The sequence below is a fragment of the Callorhinchus milii genome, unplaced genomic scaffold, assembly GCF_018977255.1.
Source record: "Callorhinchus milii isolate IMCB2004 unplaced genomic scaffold, IMCB_Cmil_1.0 Scaffold18, whole genome shotgun sequence".
NCBI lineage: Eukaryota > Metazoa > Chordata > Chondrichthyes > Chimaeriformes > Callorhinchidae > Callorhinchus > Callorhinchus milii.
The window spans coordinates 3,449,160-3,476,574 of record NW_024704759.1 but is presented as its reverse complement, the minus strand read 5'-3'; the positions used below and the strand labels follow the sequence as shown (position 1 = coordinate 3,476,574).

General features: G+C 42.5%; 1 protein-coding gene across 1 annotated transcript in view; it reads left to right on the top strand.

Moving 5' to 3' along the window:
* The window catches only part of ptprt (protein tyrosine phosphatase receptor type T), a 313,345-nt gene that overhangs the window by 98,748 nt on the left and 187,182 nt on the right, over nt 1-27,415 (top strand). Inside the window, exon 3 of the mRNA XM_007884878.2 lies at nt 26,739-27,010. Coding sequence (XP_007883069.2) covers nt 26,739-27,010 — 272 coding nt within the window. The remainder of the gene's footprint in view (nt 1-26,738; nt 27,011-27,415) is intronic.

Below are 27,415 nucleotides of genomic sequence, written 5' to 3'. Positions count from 1 at the left end.
GACCAGTAAATTAATTAGTCAGAACCTTGATCTGCTACATGGGGTTTTTAAACTGTTGTCAGTAAAAACATTTGAGTTAATTTGTGACATCTGTTGTTACTGATTGCTGGTACCCAAAGGGGAAGTTCAATAGACTCCATGTTGTTGCTAAATTCTCCTTCCAAGGTGGGAGAGTAGCTCAGGAGACTGTTCTTCTTTTTCTTCTGATTTCATTTTTTTTGTGCACGCACACACATTCTCCATTATTAAACCAATCTATTCAGCGGCAGTCAGCCCATTGTCTACCTGTTCTTTGCTAGTTATTCATTCCTGGATTCTTTTGGATGCCAGAAAAGCTGGGAAGTGTGTTTGTTTTTTAAATGCATTTCCTCCATCTCCTGTAACAGTGTAGTGGTTAACGTGCTCACCTCACAAGCAAGAGGAACCAGGTTCAGTTCCTGGGCGGAGCGAAATCTTAGGCAAGTTTTCTTACTTCACATGGCTCTGTTTACCTAGCAGTAAGTAGAAACCCATTTGTTAGTCCATTGGCAGATTGTTTCTCTGGGGGTAACAATCCCTGAAAAACAAAAATTTGGTCACTCAATCCACAATTATTTTGTGAGACACTGCTTTGAGATGTCTCAGAGATGTGGTAAGGGGTTGTATCAAATGCCAGGATTATTATTATTGTTGTCTAATTCAGCTGTTGTATCTGTTGTAAATGGGTAGAATGCAAGCTTTGTATGCACCCAACCATGTTTCTGCTTGCAGTTGCTTTATAAGATGCATGTGTTAATACTCCCTGTCAGTCCATTTAAATGAGTTTGTTGTACATCAATTCCTCTGTCAAACCGTACATCAGGGATGTGTGTTTTGTGCTGCTGGTTGGAATTGGAGACTAATGACTTATGTTTTCTCCCCATTTGGATATTTGCACATGATGTCAACATGATGGAACTGCTCTGGGGAGATGGAAGACCTTTAAATGTAACAAAAAAAATCCTCCGACTCAGCACTAGTTTAAAAAACGTTCAATGTGTAAGCATTTTATGTTGACCTGAACGCATGTTTGGCCTCAGGATCCCAGGTAACTCAAGTCAGTTGAGCACCACATCTGAGACCAGAGGGTTCTGCATTCAACCATTGAAGGTTGATCTAAATCAGAAGGTTGTCCACGTCGGGACTTGGAAATCAGATAGTCTAAGCTACAACAACAACAACAACTTGCATTTATATTGCGCCCTTCATGCCAGATGGTGTCTCAGAGAGTTTCAATGCAGTGCTGGGGGTGTGCTGCATTGTTAGAGGTGCTGTCCTTCGGATGAGACGTTAAACCAAACTCCTGTCTGTCTGTTCAGGCCGACGCTAAAGATCGCATTGCACTATTTGTAAAGAGAAGCGAGTTTCTCCTGGTGACCCAGCCAACAAACCTCCAGATAAAACCTGTCATTCACTTCATGGCTGTTTATGGGACATTGCTGTGTTCAAATTGGCTGCCTCTTTCACCCACCAAACACACAGTCACTCCACTTTACAGTATATCATGTGAAGCGCTTTGAGACGTCCTCCCAATGTGAAAGGTGCGATATCAAATATACTGTTTATTATAATTTTTTCCTTTTTTAATGACACTACACATTCCAACACAGTTTCCCCAAACACCACATATAATTGCCAAAAAAAATTTTTTTTTCACTTGGATCCACAATCATTGTTAACACCACAGTTTTAATAACTCTAAATATTTTGCTGTTTCATCAGCTGTTCCTTAGGCCGTCTTTTAAATTTGTTTGATTCCCTTTTAAAAACACACTCGTGAGCTTTGAACCCAGTCACCTCTCCAAGCAGCTATGTGTCATTACAGTGAAACCTGTGAAGTGCTATGAGACGTCCTCACTATGGAAAAGGCACTGTATCAAATACAAAGAGTGTTATCTCCATTGGGTAAACATTCTTGAAGCAAATTGACTGGAAATATTGTATAATTTATCCACAATATATTTTGGTTGGAGACTGAAGTCAAAAAGTCAATTTACAGCAACTGTTGGTGTTTTAACTTAATTCAAATAATGTGACTAATAATAATAATAATAATCCTTGCATTTGATATAGCGCTTTTCACGTCGGGAGGATGTCCCAAAGCGCTTCACAGAACACACTGTAAAGTGAATTGACTGTATATTTGTGGGTGAACGCGGCAGCCAATTGCGCACAGCAATGTCCCACAAACAGTTGTAGATTGAAAATGACCAATTTTAATTATTGTTTTGTTTTGGCGGGATTATTATTAGGCTTGTAGAGGGTTTTATGCAGGGCTTTTTTTATCAGTGCTGTTTCTAATGCACTGAATTGCCTTACTTTGCACTCTCTGTCATTTTAAACAATTACACAAAAGGACATAGATGTGGACTCTTAAAAGCCCAGTAATGTGTCAATTTGTAGAGCTTAATCCCAATGATGGACACTGGCCACATGCTGACTGCTCAGTGCAGTATAGTGCTGCTTATCTTGAGAGGTTTTATCAACCCCTGTGCATCAGATAAATAATGAGCAATCGTTGTATTTACTGTAATACTTTGTCATGCCATTGAAACACCTGAAAGCAATTCACAGGATTGACTATGTTTTGAGGGTGAACTCAGCAATCAATTTGCACACAGCAATATCACACAAACAGCCACTGAGTGATCAATTTTATTTGGAGAATCGTCAGCCAGGACACCAGGAGAAACTCCCTTCTTTACCATCCACCTGAACCATCATAGAATGGGACCTCGGTTTAACGTCTCATCCGAAGGACGGCACCTCTGACAATGTGCTATGATTTTGGATGAAGAAGGCCCTTCGACCCATTTGATCTAATCCTTCCAGAACACCATCCTACCACCCTACCTTCTTCCCATTTATGTGAAAGACAGATTAATTTATCAACAAGTGTTTTAAACGAGTCTGGAAAGAGACACTTCAGGAAAGCATAGATTGGAGCTGTGTGGATTTCAGTAAAGTTGACTGAAACTTATCCAATCTTTTGTTTGTAAGGCCGTATGTAGGTCTCATCACAGAGTCATGAGTAATTACCATCACATGTCTACTTATCATACAAAAGACCATTTACTGCATTTATTGAAACTTTTAAGGTTTGCAATTCAGTCTAGACTTTAGTCTGGAATTTAGAAAAGTTAAGGTTTTTTTTTAAGAAAGTGGAAATTCAGTGCATTTCACTAACTTAAAATCTGTACCATTTAAGTAATTGATTTCACCTGCAAAATACAGTCAATTCACTTTACAGTGTGTTCTGTGAAGCGCTTTGGGACGTCCTCCCTACGTGAAAAGCGCTATATCAAATGCAAGGATTATTATTATTATTATCTAAATTGCAAGGATAATTATGATTATAATCTCAAACAATTTGAGATATTTTGAAGTGAGAAAACGCTACATCAAATTATTAAGTGAAGAGCACACTGGAAGGAGGGGTCATCTGGGTGGACTTAATGCTCTCCGGGCATCTTGAAGAGCAGAACATCTATCCATTTGATGCCTTTCTACATATCTCCATAAAGAAGAGAGAATAGACAAATGTATAGTGGTCTTTGTCCAAAGCAGTTGAGATGATTCACGTGGGATGGAGGCTTTGCATCAGAGGCAGAGATGGAATTGAGCTTTTATAGCACAAAATCTCTTAAAATAAAACCCATACGCGTACCCTATGCTCGGTTAATCAACGAGAGGAAAGAAGAAGAGAATCAGCCGACTGAACCTTGAGGTCAGAAATCTGCCTTTCAGCAGGTCGCTTCCCACATATAAAGGTCTTTTTAAACTTCTGACATAAATCTGAGTAAAATTAGTTCTAGCTGGTAGCTAGATGTTAGGTCAGTGTTAATCGACTGAGTCATTGAGCTGGATTCTTTCCGAGCTTTGGTGCTATTGCTTCACAATCCTTTATTTTAATATTCCACTGTTTTCAGGTCACAGTGAAGCATCTGCTCAACCATGTTTTGCTGGCTCTCCAAACTTAATGATTAGAGCAAATGCACAGTCACCAGCCTTTACAGTAAAATCCTGTGAAACGCTTTAAGACGTCTTGATGATGTGATCAGGTGCTTCATCAAAAGCAAGATTTATTATTATTATATTACAAAACAATTTACATTGATAATTATTTGGGGAGTACAAGTTTGCAGGGCTATGGGGAGAGAGCGGGGGAGTGGGATTGATTTGGATAGCTCTTTTCAAAGAGCCGGCATAGACACGATGGGCTGAATGGCCTCCTTCTGTGCTGTATAATTCTATGATTCTATGATTGATATACAGTGCAAGTTCAAGATGAAAATGAAAACCCAACCGTGCACATGTAGGTGTGTGTGACTGATCTATGTATAGAATATGCAAGCTGTCGAACTTGAGTAGACTTTCTGTACAGCTTTCGCCTATAGCACACCTATATCGCGTACTGGATCTGTGAGCATCCTAACACAAGGACTCGCTGTGAAATTAGGGTCTGGCTTATCAATAACTTTTTGAGCCACTTTCTTGAGCAGTATCCCAAAATGCCAGGCTGGAGAGCGAGTGCATTGCCCAGCTTGTACACTAATCTCTCTATTGACTGCTCCAGTTAATGATCATTGTGTTAATAGCTTGTCTTTGTTTAGGGCTCCCTGATTGTTTACGGACTTGCTAATGGTTCAGATATCCTGGACCCCTGAATGATTTCCAGTCAGCTCGTTCTTATGTACTTTTCTGCTCCTTTTGCTGTTGGAAACATCGCAAACTGTATCTCCCAATGTCTTTAATGGCACATCATCTTCATGTAAAAGTGATCCTTGGTCCACACCGTACGACCATCAAGCAGATCCCAGTCATACGCATTGATTGTTGACTTGTGCACAATGCCGTTTAAAATGAAACAAAAACAGAAGGCCAACAGAGGGTCTTTAAATAACAATAATAATCCTGGCATTTGGTATAGTGCCTTATCATGTCAGAAGGACATCTCAAAGCGCTTCACAGAACTTACTGTGGGATTGTTTTCATTGCTTTCCTCTTCAGCTTCTAATCAGAATTTCATTCACCATAGAGAGGTTCTATTGAACAGCACATACATCGGAAGTTTGGCCTCAAACACCTCCCCCGCCCCACCCTCCCACAATTGTGTCAGTACTACACAATGTGGCTTTAGCTAATGCTATTTCAATCTTCTGCAATTCAAACCTTTGCCTGCGGTATGTTTTGCTGCCGTCATAAATTTCCCACTTAATTATATTGTATATAAACGGAAGGCAGCCTCGCATTATCTCCAAAATTGGCGCAGAGGCATTAAATAGTAATGCCAGGTCCAAGGTAAAACGGGCACGCGGGGATTGATCTAGCAGAATGTTTTCCCATTTAATTTAATTTCACGTCGTACCATCAGTGCAAACAAAAATGGGACTTGTGTTATGAGTTGCGTGGGAACCCATTAATTCACAATTTAACTGTAGTGTTAGAAAGCTGTTTGCAAGAGGCTGATATGCGTAAGGTTACAGACGACTGAAATTGCAGGCAAGTTTGTTTTGTGGCTGGCATGTAGTTGTTTTGTTAAGCAAACCCGTGATTCTTGAATGCTTCATGAAGGTAAATGTTTTGGTTTGTCTGTTGTATTTGCTGGCTCATCGGCAGTTCAGACCAGTTATTGGGGACAGTGAGGCATCCTACTCAGCTTCTGTTAACCCTGCAAGCCAAAGCCCTCGTGGTCCTAGCTGGACTAGCAGCGGGAAAGCTTGCCAGACTGCAATATCAAAGACAAGCTATGTGGTTTTAGCTGGTTAGACTCCAGCAGTTACCCCAACGCACACTCTGGGATCCCCAAGACCTTGGCTCTTGTCAACCTGTGCCTAATACTTTCTGGAATTAGGTAAAGGGATGTGTCCCTCCAGGGAGAGAGTGCGCATTCCATTCCAACAATCTATCTCTGGGATTTTCATGTGTAGGTGGGATGCATGGAAATCTCAGTTTGGTTTAGATACTCCTAAGCACGGTGATGGGTTTCTGCGTGTGTCAGCCATCTGGCTGACCAAAAAAAACACAATAATAATTTAGATGTGTACACACAACTTTTACGGAGGTTAGGCTGCCCATTTTGAAAGAACACGTCGCTTGAAAGATCCTTCTGGGTGAAGTGGTGCATCCATCACTGTGAGGCTTGGTGCTGGTCTGCAGCTCTCTGCAGACTGATTTTCATTTCGTTTTGATGGCTTCGGAATGGCTGCATCTCAGAGTGGAGAGGAGAAGGCTCGTCACCACTGAACGTTTATCACTGGTGAAGAGAGCAGATTAACTGCAGAGACAACCTACTCTGCCACTGCACCCAGCCACATTCCATTATGTGACACATAGTGGGCACGTCACAGGGTATCTGGAGAACTCCAGTCTGTGCTATTCACTGGACATTTTGAGCCTAGCCTTTGGTGTAATGGTCCCCTCCTGTATATTTTAGGTGCCATTGAGAAGGGGTTGGAAGTCATGCAAGGCAAAGCCCTAAGTTGTAGGGTTGTCCGAGCTGGACAAACAGCAGGATGCTTGTCAGACTGTCTCTCAATGGCAAGCTATGTGGTTTTAGCTGGTTAAGCTAGACCAGTTGTCCTCAATGCAAACTCACTTGTCCCGCAGTCCAAGTTCTTGTCAACCTGCATCTAATTTTCGGCAGCATTAGGTAAGCACAGGGCGTCCCCCTCAGGGAGAGAGAGTGTGTGCATTCTGTTCCAGATGTGAGGACATTTCCATGTTAAGTGGCATAAATATTATAATAATCTTGCATTTGATATAGCACCTTATCAGGTTGTCGAGACGCCTCAAATTGCTTCACAGGATATACTGTAAAGTGGATTGACCATGTATTTTGTAGGTATTTTGTAGGAAAGTGAGTCGACGTTTCGGGTCGATGACCTTTCATCAGAACTGAAGGATCATGGACCCGAAACATTGACTCATTTTCCTTTCTCCATAGAGGCTGCCTGACCTGCTGAGTGTTCCCAGCGACTTCTGCTTTTGTTCCAGATTTCCAGCATCTGCAGTATTTTGCCTTTTGTTTTGTTTGTAAGGCCGGATGTAGGTCTCATCACAGATTCATTTTGTTGGAAACTTATGAAGAATTAACTGAACTTCAAGATAACTTTTAAACTATCCTAATACCACACGGCAACATTTGTACTGTAGAATCAATCAGTACTTACAGAATGGAGAACGCCAGTCTGTGCTTAAGTACAATTTCATGCAAATACATTTATTCCCCCAGTTAAATCGGCGCATTGGCAATTATTCCTCGTGCTATATTTTTCTTTACAGTAAATATTACAGTAATAATTCTCATTTGTTGAGAGAATGTTCAGCAACAACAACAACAGGAAGAAATCTCCTGAGTTTGGATTAATTGCTAAGGCCTGAGGCAGTTCAGTTCACAACGGACTCATTCAATGTCTTGTGCGCTCCAGGCAAACACAAATTATTGCTAGGTGTATGCCAGCAATATTTTCAAGCCAGGCGCACGGTTGGGGAACAAATTTCCACCTGATCCTAGATTTATTTGACTTTCTGCAGCAGTTTCAGTGTCCAGAATTTGGCACATTTTTAATTTCGAAGGAGTTTTATTCTGTTAGTTTCGTCTAAAACCGAACAGAGACTGCAAAGTTAAAAGTGAATTGAATAATTTACAAAATTTAGCCTAGACCCAGGTGGGATTCCTCCTGAGGACGTTAGGAAAATATTGAGGGCAGATTGTTTCTTTTTCAAACGACTAATTTGCTTCTAACGCTTCTTATTTGACGACCAGTCATATCAAAGTCACATTTGATCGCTTGCAAGACTCCTGTGTTGTGTTTTCATTGATCTGCTACTTTCATTCCTTCATTACGTTTATTCATCGGGTCTCCAATTGGTACGTTTTTCTCTTTGTTTTCTCCCTAGACTCAATGTACTCTGTTGGCGATGTAGACCAGTACAGCACCTGACTGAGTATGTGTGTGTGTGTGTGTGAAAGAGAGAGACTGATATCATGATGTGATGAATCTATTGATAAGTGAACTAACCAAGCTACTTAATTAGCTGTGATGACTGTAGGGCTTGTAGCGAACTAGCCGCATTCCTCATCCCGAATAATTGTCTTCCATCATTGTGCAAAAATGGAAACAGTTTGCGCTGCCAAGATTTCCAGTGTAATCTCATGTATATTACATTGCCTGCTCATTAAGCAGGCAGCACCAGCCCACGCAGGTACGAGTGAGAAGGATCAACCACAGCACCTAACGCTTGATGACCCTTCTTTCTTTCACCCACAATTGTGCTGAAGCCCAGCCAAGTGTGAACCTTTCGTCAGAAGATTATTGGTTTAAGACCCATATCGGGACTTGTAATCATATAGTCAAAGCTGACACTCCAATGCAGTGCTGTCTCATCCTTCAGATGAAACATTAAACCTAGGTGCCATCTGCCTGTTCAGATAGATGTTAAAGATCCCATGGCACTATTCGAAAAGAGAAGGGAGTTTCTCCTGGTGTCCTGGCTGACAATCCCCCAAATAAAATAGGATCACTCAATCCCTGACTGTTTTTGGGACACTGTTGCGTGCAATTGGCTGCTGCATTTCGCCCACAAACTATAGAGTCAATCCACTTTACAGTATATCCTGTTAAGCGCTTTGAGACGTCTCAACGGCGTGATAAGGTGCTAATGCAAGGAGTATTATAATTAAAATGTTGTACACCTTATATAAGGCCGCCTTCTGACACTTCTTCTCTCAAGACATAGCTTCTCAGCTTCTAGGGATCCAAGAAGCCTCTTCATGTTGCAGTGACCAGAACTGTATGCAGTGGTGTCTTTACAGACAGTAGCACATGAAAGAGGTAATCAAACTAACCTGGCATATCAAGAAAGGAATCTAAAACATTGCTTTGTGAATTAAATAAAAGTAGACGGGGGCGAAGACAGACTCTACAAACAATTAAAGTGCAGCTCAATTTCTTCATAGGGTATGGTTGCATTGTTTTTTGCACGGCAAGCAATTTGTGTCAGTTATATTACACAGAAGAGCTGACTGGTAGCCTTCGGAAGGCACTCCCCCCACCTCCCCCTCTCCCTCCGACACTGACTGAACATTACAACATAACCTGCAATTTGTTTTTCTTTGTTTGAGGTTTTTTTTAAAAAAAGTTGTATTCCCTGAAAGAAAAATCTGAGGGAAAAAAATACTTATAGTTGTCATATTTTATCAATTTTTTTTAACCAACAAAGGGGTGAGGGGAGGGAAGAGCGTGATGAAAGTGAACTGTTTTTTTCACTTAAATTTAATTCCCCCCACCACAACCACCACAAGGAGCCTATATTCCCAGGAACTGGTATTTCAACAACAAATTACGTTTGTATAAGCGTCTTTCACGTTGGGAGGACGTCCCAAGGCACTTCAATGAGTGGAGCGCAGTTAAGCAGATGTTCGAAAATAAATCCTGATTTGTTCACCGAGTTCAGCCTGTGGAAAGGGCAAGTGATGCTTTTTGATTGAATCGATTGTCAGGGAGGGAGGAACATGCAGTGTGTATGAGCAGGATTTCCATAAAGCATTGACATACCATCATTGGGGCTGACATGAAGTCCACTGTAATTTTGAAGACCCGTTTTTATGGCATTAAGACTGATATCTTCCTGGCCCTTTGTGCGACATCAATCTAATTTTTAAGCTAATATATTCGCTCTTTATCATTGCTAAGTGACTCTCTGTGTCCTTGAAACACTTAATGATGAGATGGCTCCTGGCGCCTTGTCAACGAATCCTTTGGATGTTATCAGGTTTCTCACAGGCAAGGGTGAGATATGGCGTCAAACCAATGTGTACACATATCCTCCCTTTAAAATCTTCATTTTCAGTGCACTGAAGAGACACAGGATTGAAACAAGGAAACTGAGTGTCAATCTTATGATAATAATCATTGCATTTGATATAGCGCCTTATCGCGTCGTTGAGACGTCTCAAAGCACTTTACAGGATGTACTGTAAAGGAAATTGACTGTATATTTGCGGGTGAAACGCGCCAGCCAATTGCGCACAGCAGCGTCCCACAAACAGTCTTGGATTGAGTGACCAAATGAGTATTATTTTAGGAGAGTTTGTTCATGTTTTCCCTCGAAGATTGCTTTGTCTATCTTGCTGACAGTACTGATGCTTTCGTTACCAGCATGTGATTGTTAATGCCACGTACATCAATGCTAAGCCATATTGTCTTAGCATCCATCCTGTGCTTGTGCGTGACAATGTGATGTATTGCAGTGTTTGACACAGTGTTTGTCTCTGTGCTACATATGGTGGTGGTTGCGCTGCCCAGAATCATTCTACTTTTGCCTCGGGATAACACGGTGAAGCATTCCTCTGACTTGCACGTAATCAGTTGTCTGGATAATATTGAAGAGGAGCCATTTGGCGGAGTGAGATTTCTTTACATCTCATTAAACCCGTCAGTAACTCTTAACTTTTCGCAAGCAAACTTTTCCCTTGCCTATGTAAAAAATGACTGGCATTTGTAAAGGTGCACCTCAGTTCCACATGATCTGTGAGCGCCCTTCGTTCTTGATGTTATAAATCACTCTTGTGACACATAAATTTCTCTGCGCATTTGGTCAACCCATCTCTGCCAGCTGGCTGCGTCAGTCTTGATACCACTCGTAAATCACCTCCCCTTGGTGCAATGTTGATGACGTAGCTTTTCTTTTTCAATCTCTTCCCCCAACCCCTCCAAATCTCCAGTTTACTCTGGCAAATTTCTACTCAAGACTTAATAGGAGTTTCGCCCACAAAATGTACAGTCAATTCTGTGTATTCATTGTATTCTGTGAAGCGCTTTGAGACGCCTCAAAGACGTGATAAGACGCTATATCAAATGCAATGATTATTATTATAAATCATAATAAAATTCAGTTTTATCTGAAATACCCCATTATTGCCCAGCTCGGCGTCAATCTCAGCCATTCTTCAGCGCTCCTCCAAGGTCCTACATCATGTTAAGGATGCTATATAAATGCAAGCTGTTGTTGATTGCTTGTTCGTATGTTGGTAATCTCAGTGAGGAGAGACACAGACGGATGCTTTGAAGTCGTATAGTCTAGCCTGGCATTCCACTGCATTGCTGGGGGGAGCGCTGCAATGTTGGAGGTGCAGTTCTTCAGACAAGATGTTAAACGGAGGTCCTGTCTGTCTGATCGGGTGCCTGAGGTCGAGTAGGGAGAAGTCAGGCTTGGCTGTGACAACGTCAACTGTTGAATGACTTGTCGACACTCAGTGTCAAGGTTTACGCACTTAAACAACAGTCGCTTGGGGGAGTGGGGGTGGGGGAGTGGTGTGGGGAAGGGGGCGGGTACCAGAACCCGTGAAACCCAACCCCAACAGGAGTGGGCCAGACCAGGGACAAGAGAGACATCTGCCAGTGGAGAGGGGGAAGAGTGAGGAAAAAAATAATAAGATACCAAATTGTAAAACAAGACGAGAGGGGAAATAATTGGAAAAAACTAAGCACAATGCGGGGTAATTTCCCTGTGACTTACTCAGTCCAAACACAGCGACTCCTGGGTGTTATCATCACATGTTCAAACAGTTTACGGACAACGTTTGTGTGATCGTGGCCTTTTGATGAAATGTTATCCCTGTTCCACTTGGCATTTGTTGTCAGGGCTAGCAACCAGCTCGCTATTGACGGTCGTATTAATATTCGACAAAAGCTCTTTTAAACACAATTATCAGCACAACATGCATCGATTTACTTTCAGTAATTGCCAGAAGGGAGGAATTAAATATCTCAGCGCAGAGTTAATGAGAGGGCTCCTTATTAATTGAAAGCAGCTCAGGGACATATTTTTTTTCTTTTGCAGGTTACGTTAGGTGCGACACGCGCTGGCTAAAGAATCCCATCACACAGAACACTTCCTCGCTCGCTGAGTTGGATGGTCATGCTTCTAGCTTTGACAGCAATTGCATGGTTCTCCGTGCGTCACACTGCAGCGAGGCAACTTTGGGGCTTTGCCCTGTGTTTGCCTCCCCCTCCCCGTGCTTCCTCCTCTCCCAAGGAAACCCACCCTCTCTCAGTTCACCTGAGGCCTGAATAAATATCTGGCAGACTCTCTGCATTTATAGTGTTGATTTGGCATAATTTCCACACCAAATTTGCATCAAATTGACACCAAAAGCATAAATATATGTACAACAACAACAACTTGCATTTCTATAGCGCGCTTCACATTGGGTAGCGCCCCAGAGCGCTTGACAGTGGTGGAGTCTGATGTCGAGCCGGGAGGGAAGGGGAGGTGACTGTAAGCACGATCAAAAAGAAAGGTCTTTAGGCGGGATTTAAAGGTGGGGAGTTAGGATGCAAGGCGGAGGGATTGAGGGAGAGAGTTCCAGAGTTTTGGGCCGTAGAGGCTGAAAGCACGGCCACCAATGATGGAACGAAGGGAACGAGGGACAAACAGGATCCAGCCAAGCGGAAGCAGAGGGTGGTGCAGTGGGAGGTAAGCAGATTGTATAGGTAGATAGGTTTGGAGGTCCGAGGGCATGAAGGGATTTGGAAACAAGTGAGAGGATCTTGAAATCGATCCGTTTGGTAATTGGGAGCCAGTGGAGCCTGGCAATGACTGGTGTAATGGGGAGACCAAGTTTTGTATGGGTGAGTGTCTAGGCGGGAGAGTTTTGGATTCATTGGATTTTGTGCATAGCGGAGCTGGGGAGACCAGCGAGGAGGGCATTGGAATAGCCTAGCTGGAAAGTGACAAGGGCGAGGGTTTTCAGCTGCGTTGGTTGAGGGGTACGGACGGAAGCTGGCAATGTGACGGAGGTGGAAATTAGCGATCCTGGGCAGGGATTGGATCTGAGGTAGAAAGGAAAGCTGGGAATCGAACCTGACGCCTATGTTGTGCACGGGTTTGATGAGTCTGAGGGAGAGCCCAGCTAGGCTGAGTACGACTTTCATCTTGCCGAAATTCAGCTGCAGGAAATTGGCACTCATCCAGGCCTTGATGTCCATCAAACAAGCTGACAGGACATCAGTGTCACAGCTGGAGGAGGAGAGGTAGATTTGGGTGCCATCTGCATACACGTGGAAGTTGACTGCATGTCTGTGGATGGCATCACTGAGAGACAGCATATAGATGTACATTATCTGTAACATATTGATTTAAAACATGTGTGTGTGTTATATTTATTTATTGTAATATATTGCTTTAATACACACAACTGTAAATAATAATCCTGGATTGAATGTCTATTTTGTGGATGAAATGCGGCAGCTAATTTGTGCACTGCAATGTCCCACAAGCAGTCAGGAAGGGAATACTCAATTTTATTTGGGGGATTGTCAGCCAGGGCACTGGGAGAAAATCCCTTCTCTTTTCAAATAGTGTCATCAACAGTTATGCTAATAACACTAATACTTGCATTTGATATAGCGCCTTATCACGTCATTGAGACATCTCATAGCGCTTCATAGGATATTCTGTCAAGTGGATTGGTTGTGAATTTCATTTGTGCACAGTTCACACAATGAGTGTAAGTGACCTAAATCTAGACCGTTACTTCAAACTAAGTCAAGAAAGTCCAAACCGAGGGCGTGGCTGGAGATTTAATGATGAGTAGGTTTATACAGATGTTGTCGCTGGTTAGGGTGGGGATGGTTTGAACTCGTATAGTCTAAGGTGCAGGATTGTGCTGTGCACATATCAGCTGCCGTGTCCACTAACAAACACAGTGACTCCTGTTTGCCATTTATCTCTATGGGGTGCTCTAAACTGTTCTCCTGATTTGAAAGGCACCGTATGACATGTCAGGATTGATCATTAATTAGATGCCAAGCCTTGAGCTCATAGTCCAAGCTGACACACCAGTGCAGTGCCAGGGGGAGCACAGTGTTGTCAGAGCTGTGGTCCTTTGAACAAGACGTTGAACTGAATGTTGTGTGGCATGTTAACGATCCTGTGTCATGATGGGTGAAGAGAAGTTTCTGTGCAGGAGTTGGATAGAGCTGCAATCACAATGGAACGCACCAGGCTGAGAAGTTTCAAAGCTCTTTCGGGAAGTGGGTGCCTGAGAGGATAAAGGTTCAGTGGTGCAATCTGGACTGACCTATGTCAGGAGTGGTGGAGAAACTCAGGCGGTAATTACAGTCTCCTCACCGTAGCTGTGCAAAGTGACAGCAGCTATTCATTGTGGTGCTCCACATCCTTCAGGGGATCACACAGACGTGAGTCAGTCAATCACATTGCGGGTGCGCTCGTCAAGGCAAACTATCATTCCTCCTCCTCACAGCCCAACAGTAGCAGCAGGAAGTTCAATGCTGTATATTTATGGCTTTGTTAGATTTCCTTTCAGGACCACTGGATGCAGATTTAATACATTCTTTGCATTTGATGGACAGCAGAAGGATGTCTGTCAGCGCATCACAGGATTTAACCGTAAAGTGTGTTTTGTTGCCGAATGCAGAGCCCATTTGCGTACAGCAATAATAACAATACTTTATTATTTATTCTTTATAATACAGCAATAATAATAAGACATTCTCCCACAAGGGTCTATATATTTATTCAGCGCTCCAAGACCCTACCCATCTTAAAAACACTCGGTCGTGTATGACAATGTGCCCGGACGTAAACGCGCCATTAAATTAAACAACCATGTTGTTTCTTTGCACTCTGGTAATAATAATCATTGCATTTGATACGATAATAATAATACTCATTGCATTTGATATAGCGCCTTATCGCGTCTTCGAGACGTCTCAAAACGCTTCACAGAATAGACTGTAAAGTGACTTGACTGTATATTTTGTGGGTGAAATGCAGCAGCCAATTGCGCACAACAGTGTCCCACAAACAGTCTCCTATGGATTGAGTAACCAATTTAGCATTTTTTTTATTTTGAAGGAATCGTTACCCCAAGAAAAGCGTTTTTCCAATCGACTAACAACCGGGTTCCTACTTACTGCTGGGTAAACAGAGGCGTGTGTGTGGAGTAAGAAAACTTGCTAAACGTTTCGCCCTTCCCAGGAATCAAACCCAGGTCTCTCAGTTGCGAGCTGATTGCAAAGAAGAGGAGCAACAGGACTGTAATTCCTTATCGCGCCTTATCACGTCTTCGAGATGTCTCAAAGTGCTTCACAGGAAATACTGTAAAGTGTAGTGACTGTGAGTTTTGGTACCTGGTGGTTGCAGCTGTTGCAGGAACATCAGGTGCCTTTTAATGGGACGCACTAATGCATTTCCCTTTGTAGCTCATTCAGTAAATAGCAGACTCCAGCTGGGCATCTTGAACTTTGCAGTTATATTTAATTGTAGGGTTACTGGCTGAACTGTATAATCATTTTGTTACACAATTTAAAGGCACGGTAAATAGTTCCTCGTATTTGTTGCAGCAGCCATACACCTGGACATTGTGAAACAAAGAAAGTGCCACTCGAATGCAGAGCGTGGGCCTCCAATTAATAGTTGTGAACTCGGTCCACAGATAGAGAAGGAGGGATCTATTGCCTACAGAGCCGTCCATATCCTGCACCCGATTAATTATAGAGCTGTTAAGTAATATGTCAGTTGTGATTATAGTTGTTTCATTCCAAGTTAACCAAACAGGTAGCGATTCCATGTTTTTCTCAGGGTAAGTTTGCTGTGGTACCTGTTGGTATTCTGGCCGGTTTGCCTCTGTTTAAATATTTATAAGAGCTATATGGGTCTATATATTTATATCCAGACAGTTTGGGGGAGCGGTGAAGGCTTCCGTTGGGTTAGGAGGAGTTAAATGTACCTATCTTGTATTCACTCGGTGGAGCGAGAACAGTGGCAAGGGCAAGGGAGGGGGGCATCTGGCAATGAGACCACATGTTCAGAATCCCCAAACGCCACCTTGTTATAGGACCCTTATTTCATTCCAGTATTTAAGATGTCAAAATTACAGAGAGTTCGTAAATTCGCGGCATTGAGAGGTCTTCACAGAATATATTGGAAAGTGGAATTGACTGTATATTTCGTGGGTGAAACGTAGCAGCCAATTGCGCTCAGCAGTGACCTATAAACAGTCGTGGATTGAGTGACCACATTTTAGTTTGGAGGGAATATTACCCCCGAAAAATGATCCACCAATTGGCTAACGACCAGGTTCCTACGTACTGCGAGGTAAACAGAAGTAAGGAAACTTGCCTAAGATTTATAATGAGCATATAGGCTGAGTTTTAGTGGAATTCAGGGGCCAACGGTTGCACACAGGTTCCATATGATGGGAACAGCTGGAGTTTTTAAAGTTGGCCCTGGTCACTTGAATTGCTTTGACTTTGCTTGTCTCGACTCGCACCTGTCGCAAGCTACAGGGGGCTGAGCATTAAAAGATAGTGTTTATTCTGCTGCCCTCGTGATGGAAATCAGGCAAACACCTGCAAGGAACAAGCTGATTGCCACAGTACTTCTCTTCACGGGTGTTGAAGGGAGGGGAGTGGAAGCGTTGCATGGAATCAGACGTTTGAAGCGAAAGAGAGGAAGGATTATCATCATTAGCTGTGTAGGACACTGCCTGTTTCCTAGTCACTGAACAATCTTGTCCTTGAGAACAGCCGTGTTGTGCACAGCTACCGCCATCGTACCATAAACTCCGCATTAAACGCTGCCTCGCGTCTCGCAGGTCTGTTGAGCCTCTCAATAGAGAAATGATTCCACTGCTGAACACTTTTTGTTCTCCCAACCGTTGTTGTCATATTATTTTAACTAAAATGCAAAGGATGGAATAGGTTTTGAATCCGCATTGAACAAAGAAATATAATAATAATAATAATCATATTCAGCCTTGCATTTGATACAGCACCTTTCACATCAGGAAAGGCGTCTCAAAGTGCTTCACAGGATATGAAATGTATTTTGTGGGCGAACAACATGGCAGCCAATTTGCGCACAGCAACGTCCCACAAACAGTTAAGAAGTGATTACCCAATTTTATTTGGGGCATTGTCCCAAAGTCCCTTCTGGTTTCAAATATTGCCATGGGATCTCACACAAGGTAGAGTCCTTATCCAAAGGACGGCACTTCCGAAAGTGCAGAGCTCCCCCAACAATAACAACAAAATTACATTTGTATAGCGCCTTTCACCCAGCACCGCATTGGAGCATCAGCCTAGATATTTTTGGACAATGTGTTGTCATTCAGTAATCACTAATAGAACTTGAAGCGTCTCCTGTATCCAGCGCGGAATGTTTAGCTTTGTTGAAGATGAGCAATTATGGAATGGTTTGAGTGTTAATGATTAAAGCCCCGGTTTAATAATTAATGCCTTGAATGTTTTTTGGGAGAAGAAGAAGAAGCTGATAGTTTAGCAAAACTGCAACTAGTTTGGTCTCGGGGGAAGTGGGAGGTTTAACGGTAATTTTAGAACCTCAAATTCATCCTTTCATATCTCGACCATATTTTTTTTATTACATTTACTCTGAAAGCTACAAACCTCACCAGACCTGGCCAGTATATTGTTTATCCAGCGCTTTGGGATGTCTTCCTGACTTGAAAGGCACTGTTCAAATGTAATTTGTTATTGTTGTTTCTCTCTCTTGGCTTCCCATGCATTGTTGTATATGCACTGTTGCATCAGAAATACTTTATATTCTTGACATTTTACGGATCTGGATCTGTCGGAGAGGAAGAGAATGAGTGGCCTCGTCTTCAGTTACTGCTATGCCCCGGAATCTCTGGAACTCCATCCTTCTACCCCTCATTTTTGTCTTAAAACCTACCGTTTTTCCCACAAAATACAGTCAATTCACTTTACAGTATATTCTGTGAAGCGCTTTGAGACGTCTCGAAGACGTGCAAGGATTATTATTATTGCCTCTTTGACCGCATCTTTGGTCACCTCCAGCCCGCCCCCCTCTCCCTTGCTCAGCATCCGACCCTGTCTTTGTCAAGCTCTCTGGAAGGTTATCGTACTGAAGGCTCTGTACAATTGCCAAGCATTTGTTTGGCATAGTTGTGTTTTCCTGAGTGATTAATGTCAGTTATTTTCTTGTGCTTTTACCCTCTTCGGTGCACCGAGACAGTAGAACAATCTTGAACATGGGTTTAGAGTTTCAAAGGGCAATTTCAGGACAGACAGCAGACAGTATTTCTTTACTCAGAAGGTAATTAGCAACCAGAATGATACTCCCTTTTCTTTATCTCGAATAGTTCCACGGGCAGACAGGACCTTGGTTTAATGTCTTACCCAAAGGACAACACAAAGGTGAACAGGAGAGGTGGAGGCTTGTGTGGAGTATAAACATGGATTAGCTGGCCAGTTTCAGTGCTATAGATTGTATGTAAGATTACAAGTAGTCCTAAAGTGTCAAGCACCAAATTGCCCCTTCCTCACTCCAACCTTCCTGATAGCTTCCCACTGCCAGTGCCGGTTGCTCAGAAACTTTAGTGGAAACAGGACCAGAATATCAAATCAAGATACTATTGGCATCATCTGTTCACTGACAGCAGTAAAAAGAGATTTTGTTCTCCTGCCTCGAAGTGTGATGAAAGCAGTTTCCCATGAATGAAATAATTGAGCTATTGTTTTAATATCTCCTTCTCCAGAAACGCCTACAGACAATTGTATGAATTTTGCCATCTATCCTTCACAATCTTGTTTGCTGTTTTCTTGGAAGCAGTGAGAGAAGTACTTAGGTCCATTGTGAATTTAGGCAAGAAAGCAATTCACCCCATCCTCTCAGCACCACTATCGGTGGCCAACCTTCAGTTCTATCCTGTGGGATTCCCTCTCTCTATCACTCCATCTCACCCCTCTCCTTCTGCATCCGGCGCTATATAGATGCAGGTTGTTGTTTAAATCCCACCAGAACATCTACCTCTTCGAATGTGCCTTAGATCATTTGCCCCCACCACCACACCCCCGCCCCACTTTGCTCAGTGTCCAACCCAGTCCCGGTAAAGTGCTCCAAGACGTAACTCTACAATCAAGGAACGCTGTGTACAAATATATAAAAGTTGTGGCGGAGAAAGGCGCTGCATAAAATGCAAGGATTATTTTTTATTGTTGTTAGAGGATTATTTTACGTTTTAATAACTCGTCGCAAATCGGGTTTGCTTGACCTCATTTTTTGCAACTCTCTTTTTAATTTGCGGAGCCGAGAGTCAGACATATGGGATTCCATTAGACGGCAAGGAATAAACACGTTCCTAAACTGACTGCGCTTTGTCTAAAGACACTTGTAATTCCTGACGAACAATACAGGAGGCCATTAAAAACTTGCCTGCATAAATTTTTTGCAGCAGAAGTGAGGAAATCTGATGATAAAGTGTCAATATGCGAGCACAATAGATGCCATCTGCTGCAAATTGTATTTGAGCTTAGGGTTTGCTGTTTAATTCAGTACAAATGACTCTGCAGATGCAAGCATATTACCAAGATTTATCACGGCGTTTTTCAAACAGAAAATTAATCTATCGTCATCCAGGGAACTCTTTACTGTTTATGCATCTTCGTGACATTCAATCACTTTTAACCCCATCCTGGCCACGGGGCTGCGGGGTGGGGGGTGGTGTTTTAAGATTTTTAAAATGCTTCCAATGAGGCTTCTTCCCCATCCCATCCCACTCCAACCCCCACACCCCACTCTGTCTGTCTCTCTTGCTTTCTCTCTCCCTCTCTCACTCTCTCTCCCTCTATCTCTCATATCCCCTTGATTAATCTTGTGCAACAGATAATAATAATCCTTGCATCTGATATAGCGCCTTATCACGTCATTGAGACGTCTCAAAGTGCTGCACAGAATATATTTTAAAGTGAAATCAGACGGCTTCTGTGACCCATCAGATGAGATTTAACTTGTGTAAACTTCCTGCAGCTGAAATATGGGCAAGACGGAAACCATACTCCTTAGCTCCCGTCAATGTCTTCACTCCTGCGGATCTAAACTCCTCAACCTCCCTGGGCTCTCCCTCAGACTCCCTTGGCATCTGGTTCAACCCCCAACTGTTCTTCCTCCCCCACATCCGGTCCCTGACCAGGACCACCTTCTTCCACCTCCGCCACATTGCCCACGTTCGACTGTAGTTGTCCCCCAAATCCAGCCGAAACCCTCGTACATGCATTTGTCACCTCCCGCTTGGATTACTCCTCGTCGGTCTCCCCAGCTCCAGCATTCAGCTCATTTAAAACTCTGCCGCCCGGATACTGACCCGAACCACGCTCCATACCCACATCTCACCAGTTCTGGCCCAGGCTCCACTGGCTCCCCATCACCAAATGGATCGACTTCAAGATCCTCACACTCGTGTTCAAATCCCTTCACTCCTCCTGCTCATCCCTCGCAACCTCCGCCCCACCATCAGAGGTTATGCTTTCAATCACTATGTCCCCAAACTCTGGAACATTCTCCCTCAATCCCTCCGCTTTGCCCTCTCTCTCCCCTCGTTCAAGTCCCACCTGAAAACTTTCCTGTTCAACTGTGCTTACGGACACCTCTCCTGGACTTAGAGTCAGGTTCTGAGACACTACCCTGTGTGGAGGGTGCTATGTAAGTGCAGGTTGTTGTTGTTAACACTTTGTGCATTGGACGACATCTTAAAACCTACCTCCCTGAATGCACCGATGGTCACTACCACGTTTCCCCTCCTCCCAGCCACATCCTCAGAGTCCTTCCCCACCTCCGCATAGCGCTATGGGCCGTTATCCTACATGAAGGGGGCCGTATAACTGCAAGGTGTTGCTACTCATTTTTCACCATTTCTTTTGGGGACAAACTACTTCTATCCTCTGTCCAGCTGAAATGAGGCCTTTAGTTTGTTTTCTGGACCACTGGTTCTGTGACCCTATATTGCCCCGACCCATCGGATATTGCCAACGCTGTCTGCCTCCTGACTCCTAATATCCCCTGGTTTCATTTATTGAGGGCTCTCTTTCCAGCTTCGCATCATTTTCAATGCCGTTATCCTTCTTGGAGATTGCAATTGCCTGACAGTTTTCATCTTGAAATTGTCTTAACACAAGAGTCTTTATGTTTCTCTGCACCATGTCCTGAGGGTATTTTCTGCACCTTTCTGCTATTACATTTCTGTTTGATTTGTGCCGAGACTGGTTGGGGATTTAAAATGATGTCCATTTTGGTGAATGGTCCACAGGCTTTAATATTGCTTGTGATTTTTTTTGTATACAATTACAAAAGTTTATTCTGTCAGCTTACTGACATCTCACATCTAACTTTTTATTTGCTTTGTAACTTTTTTAAGAGTCAGCATTCAAAACTTTCTCCTTGTTTTCTTTGTTCCAAATTTGACCCTTTCCAGTATTTTTGGTTGTACCAAACTTGACTCTAGCTCCTCGTGCCCCATGCCTATGGGTACAGTAACATTTCTGTTTCTCTCGGCCAACTTTTTTTTTCTTAAGCTCAGTTCTCTACCTCTTTATCAGTGGCATTTGGTTCTGGAGTATGCACTGAATTGATACAACTTCCAATATAATTTACATTATACAGTGCTTCACAGATTTGGAGGATTTCTCAAAGCTCTTAACAATGCTGGTTGGGGACCCAAGGAGGAGGTGGGAGTTGAGGGGTTTGGGAGAGGAAAGGTGACCAAATAGGTTTGTATATTGAGATGAACCTTGAATGAGGCAAGCAATGAATGGAGTTGGAGGGAGTCCGGGATGGAGAACCAGAGAATGGGGCTGAATGATTGAAAAGCAGCTGTCAATGGTGAGGGAAGATAAGATACACTATTACTCAACTGAGACTTTTTCTATTTAGTCAGAAACCGACAAAACGCACAGTATTGCTATTCTTTACAGTGTATCCTGTGAAGCGCTTTGAGGTGTCCTCCAGGCGTGAAAGGTGCTGCATCAAATGCAAGGATTATTATTAATAGTATTAATCATTATTGTTAATAATTATTATTCTAAACAGCAATCAGCATTGATAATTGTTTACTTGTTTCCTGAGCGTACAAGTGCGCTAAATTATCTTTGTGGCTCAGCAAACCTTATTTAACTACTCTCAATTGGACACGTGCTCCATTCGGGTATGGTCGGAATATAAATGAGCCCAATGGAGGTCCCGAGAGAGTGGCACTGCTTCACTTGTCAGTGAGTGTTTTTGACCTTGGACAGGGGATAAGGATCATGCTCTGCCAGGTGGTGAACTCACCAGCCTTGGTAGTGTGAATTGATAAGGTTTTCCCATTTTAGGGACCACATTGGGATTCCCTCCCAACACCTCCTCCCCCGTTCTGTGCCCTGTATTCTGCTAATTGTTATTCTGGTCCCTTTCCTCACCAGTCTCCTCCTTCCACGATGGACAACTCCTGTAGATTGTCAAACACCAAATTGCCAGGTTTTTCCGCTTGTATATCCAAATCCACCATTCAATCAAATTGTCAGAACCAGACTGTATGATTAGATATTTTCAATCTACGAGGGAGGCTATGCCTGCCAGGTTAAGCAATTACATTTCAGATCCAAGTCAAATGGCTTTAATGAACTGTGGAAGTCAATGATATTATTTCGAATGTCACACCAGAAAATAGCAGAAAATAACTTGGTGCCTGTTACACGCTCCCACACGGCGACTCGCATCTGGGGGTAATTCAGTGGGAAGCCAAAGCAATGCCTTGCCTTGTTTTTGTTCCACCTTTTGAATAAGGTCATGTTAGCTCAATCTCTGGGCAGGTAAACTTTAAGTGCCCCTATCTTTTCCCACTTCCTGATGCATTTGCACATAAAAGGATTTCATTAGGTTTTATTTCCCACGACTCTACTCATACTCCTCTTTCTTTCCCCCCCAACCACCACCTCACGAACCAAAGTTCTCTCCCTCCGCTGTTATGGAGAACAAAAGTGGTTCCATAACAACAGGTGAGGGAAGACAACATAATAAGTCATTTCAAATCTGATATTACATCTGACTTGATCAAAGCAAAATGAAAAATATTCCTGAACCTGCATGAAACACACTGATAAGGTAAGCAGTAGCAGTCCTGTTAAAAGAGCTTATTATAACAATCCTAACAATCCTTCCATTCTTTTTTATCTGTTGAAATTACTCGCTGTTGAATACTTCAGAGGTGATTGGTGTACAGTGTATTTGTAGTCGCAATGTCCCTCAGACAGCTGTGAAGTGAATGTTCAATTTTTATCCTAAGATTTGTTTGTATGTAGGACACCAGGAGAATCTCCCTTCTCTTTTCCTATTGTGCCATGGGATAGTTAGTGCTGATTTGTCAGAGGTGCCGTCCTTCAGATGCGACGTTAAACCAAGCTCCCGTCTGTTCATGCGGACGTTAAAGATCCAGCACTATTCAAGAGAAGGATATTTCTCCCTGCGTTCTGGCCAACAATCCCTCAGATGAGATCGGTCATTCATCTGCTGGCTGTTTGTGGGACATTGGTCTTTGTGTGTGGGAAAGTTTGATGTAACCATTGTAAAGTTCATGAATAGGCATTTGGTGTTCACGTGTGTGAATGTAATTAGGTTTCACTCTTAGAAGTTTGAGCAGATTTGTTAAAAGTCGTGACTTGACTGTGACCTTGTCTCACATATCTCCATCAGATCCCTCGTTTAGATTGTTGGAGGAACTGAATTTTATGTTGCCTATCTTTATTGAATGAAGAGCCACAACTTGAAGGTGTGATTGATTGAGCTTAACATTTTAAGACTAATCTCATTCCTTTCTGTTTGCTTTGGAAACGGCAAACTTTATTATTTCTTAAAAATAATTGTTGAATTGGGACCAGATATTCAAATGGGAGAAATTTTACAATTTAATTTGTGTTTAACGCCGCATATTAATGCGAAAGTAATTAGCTCAGATAGAAAACGAGCTTAAAAGTGATCAGCCTGAGTGTTTTGAATATACAGATCATTATGCTAAATCTGCGTCCCCCTTTCAACAATCTTTCCTAAATTGCGCTGTGATACAGGGAAATGACAATCCACTGGTAGCAATCAATGGGCTCAGTTGAGCTTATTACTTTGCTTCAGGCAATTACTAGTCAATAAAAATACATTGCGGTCTCTTATGAATACAATCAGGACTATATTGTGGAAGCTCGATGCACATTTTAGTTGCAGCAGGTTTTAGCTTCCCGTCATGTGATCTTGAATTGATTACACACGTGGGAGCGGATTCAATGTTTGGAGTAGGGAAACCTGTAATGTTTATATGTGTTTCGCATCTGGAGGGTGTTGCAAAGATGAAAAAAGACCAAGATCCATCTAGTTCGCCTTCCACCTTCCCGGCAGTCGCATACACATATGTCCAAACTACCTATGTATTATATCCCATCATGTTATTTCCTGAAAGAAAACTATGTAATCTGTGTTTGAAAGAATCAACACTTCCTGCTTCAGCTGTCTCTCCAGGGAGCCTGTTCCACAGGTTCACTATTTGCACACTGAAATAGTGTTTTCATAGATTTGTTCTGAATTTACCCCCTTCAATCGCAGGCCGTGTCCTCTGATTTTACCATTCTGGACAAGTTAAAACAGCCTGTCATGATCTTTATTGTCTTGCTCCTTTAGAATCTTAAAGACAGCAATCATGTCACCTCTCAATCTTCTCTTTTCCAGCATGAACATGCCCAATTTACTTAGTCACTCCTCATAGTCCAGTCCTTCAATTCCCTCAATCATTTTGGTTGTCCTCCTCTGTATCTTCTCAATTATTCCAATATCCTTTTTGTGCTGTGGTGACCAGAACGGTATACAATACTCTAAAGTATGGTCTCGCCAATGATTTATACAGCGGCAGGCTAACCCCACCATTTTGGCTTGCTATTGATCTTTTTATACATCCCAACATCTGGTTTGCTTTATTCACTGCCGCAAAGCATCATTGGCAGAGCATCAATTTGTTGCCAATCAGGACCATCAGGTCCTTTTCAATTTCCATACATATTATTTTTCTTCCGTTCAAACAATATTCCTTTCCAGAATTTGATCTGCCCAATTCCCAAGTATGTTCAAATCCTCCTGTAACCTATCTTGTTCAGCTTCGCAATCTTGCACCTTCATTAGCTTGGTGTCATCTGCAAACTTAGCCACTGTGCTTGCTACTCCTAGTTCCAGATCATTTATAAAGAATGGAGGGCAGGGGGAGAGATGACAGAAAGCATGGTCAAAGAGGTGAGTTTTGAGGTGAGCTGTGAAAGTGGAGAGGGAGGGGGCGATTTGGAGAGATGAAGTTCCAAAAAGCAGGGGCAGAATGGCTTAAAACCTGTTCGATGGTGGGGCTAATACAGCTGAGGGAGGTGACTGAGATGGAGAATGATCAAAAAGACTTGTTGGGCCTTCCACGTTTTTTTTGAGTTCATGTTTACTGGAGACTGTGTGTAAACGTTTTAACCATTGCAAAGTTCATGAAATAGAAATATTTTTACATATAAAGCGTTCTTGTAAACTGGGGACAAAGAGGCCATCAGTATGAATTAACCAAATGCTTTTGGGGATAAATATTCATTTATTTCATGGAAAATAGTTTTGATTGAAATGTGCAGAAATTTGGCATAACTCTTCTTGTTACAATAACATTTCAATTGTTCATTAATATCCAATCAAGTCCTCATTCTACCTACCTAAAACTCCAGCAAGCTGTTTTAGCTGATACTTAATATGATTCTGATTTGATTTCCCCTCCCATGCTGATTATGCACATTTTATCCAAGCAACAAAGACTTAGTCTGAATGCGTACAGCTAGATTTCTGCTGTGTATCACATGAACTGAGCAGATTTATCAATGGTTTGTTTTCCAGTCGGTGCTAATGGCCAACAATGACACTTAATGCCAGGTGCATTATTTTCCATGATTACTTCCAGAGCTAATTCCTGGCACTTTCCTGAAGTACTTTGAGGTGTCTTCTTGACCTGAAAGACACTTTATAATTGTCAGTTGAATTGGACTATGGTTGATATTTCCTCTCAAAGTTGTCCATTGGGTCTAGATTTGGGGCAATAGATTTTTGATCCAAAGTAGCTTCACGGCACCCAAAGCAACAATAACTCCTTGCATTTGTATAATAATAATAACCCTTGCATTTGATATAGTGTCATTGGGAAATCTCAAAGGATATTTCACAGAAATATGCACAGAATATATTGTAAAATGGATTGACTGTATTTTGTGGGTGAAACGCAGCAGCCAATTAGGCACAGCAGTGTCCCACAAACAGCCGCGATCGACCTTCACGCAGGCTAGCATCTCAGAGTGCTGAAATCTAAGTAGTTTAACTAGCAAAAGATTTACTCATCCTCTCTTCACTGCGGGCTCCGCTATATTTCCAAGGCTGTTTCCATTCCCCATAGTTTACCACCAGTGTAAACAATGCTAAACTCAATTATAAAGGTCAAACAGCTAATTGGTGAATTCTTACGCTCATTAATTTGTATTATTTGAAGATGGATGTGACTGAACAGCTAATTTCTGATTTGCAGATTGAACATGGAACGTGCTCAGTTAGCTGTTTCGGGTTTCCAATGGATCTGTAATTATATTAATAATAATAAAAATAATTATAGTAATTCTTTGCTTCAAAATGTCTCCATCCACTTTATAAGTAATTACCGTAAAATGAAGTGACTGAGTATTTTGTAGGCGAACGCAGCAGCCAATTTGTGTGCAGAAACGTCCTACACGTAGCCAGCCTTGAAATAAAGGATCAATTTTATATCAAGAGGGAACCCCCTCCCCCTTGGATGCTTAGAACTTAAAATCCGTGATTGCAATGTTACCTTATTACCTCTCTGCTTCTTGTAGGATCCTTCATGATGGTGAACAGTTCTGCACGGGTGTCGGGACAGAAGGCACACCTGCTGCTGCCTGTATTGAAGGAAAATGACACCCACTGCATTGACTTCCACTATTCCCTATCCAGCAAGGATAGGGCAAGTCCGGGCGCTTTGAACGTCTATGTGAAGGTGAATGGAGGACCTCAAGGCAACCCTGTATGGAATGTGTCGGGAATCGTTACCGAAGGATGGATTAAGGCAGAGCTGGCCATTAGTACCTTTTGGCCCAACTATTACCAGGTAGCTGTTCTGTAAAACCAGGGAATAATGGAAGTATGAAAGTAATGAAGAGGAAACTAATGGGGGGTGGGGTGGGGAGGGGGGTGGGGGCAGTGCTTTACTCGTTTCTCTTTCCACCCGCTCCCCCCCAAAAAAAATAACATCCTTAGTGGTATTTTTCAGGATGCTTTCTACTGTTTTATCTTTCTTTTTTTATCTGCGGTGTTTAGATTGCATGGTTGGGTTGGAAGAGAATCACAGTGATTTGTTGGCAAGTGTCAGCATTTGTTGTAAGCAGCAGGGAAGGGGGTAGGGAATGTCAGGCAGTGCAAATAGCGCTGGAGAATGGGAGCAATTCCAGGAACCAGGGGAATTTGGTGGCCACGTGGCATCACACTCTGGAAGTGTCGATCACATCAAGCTCGC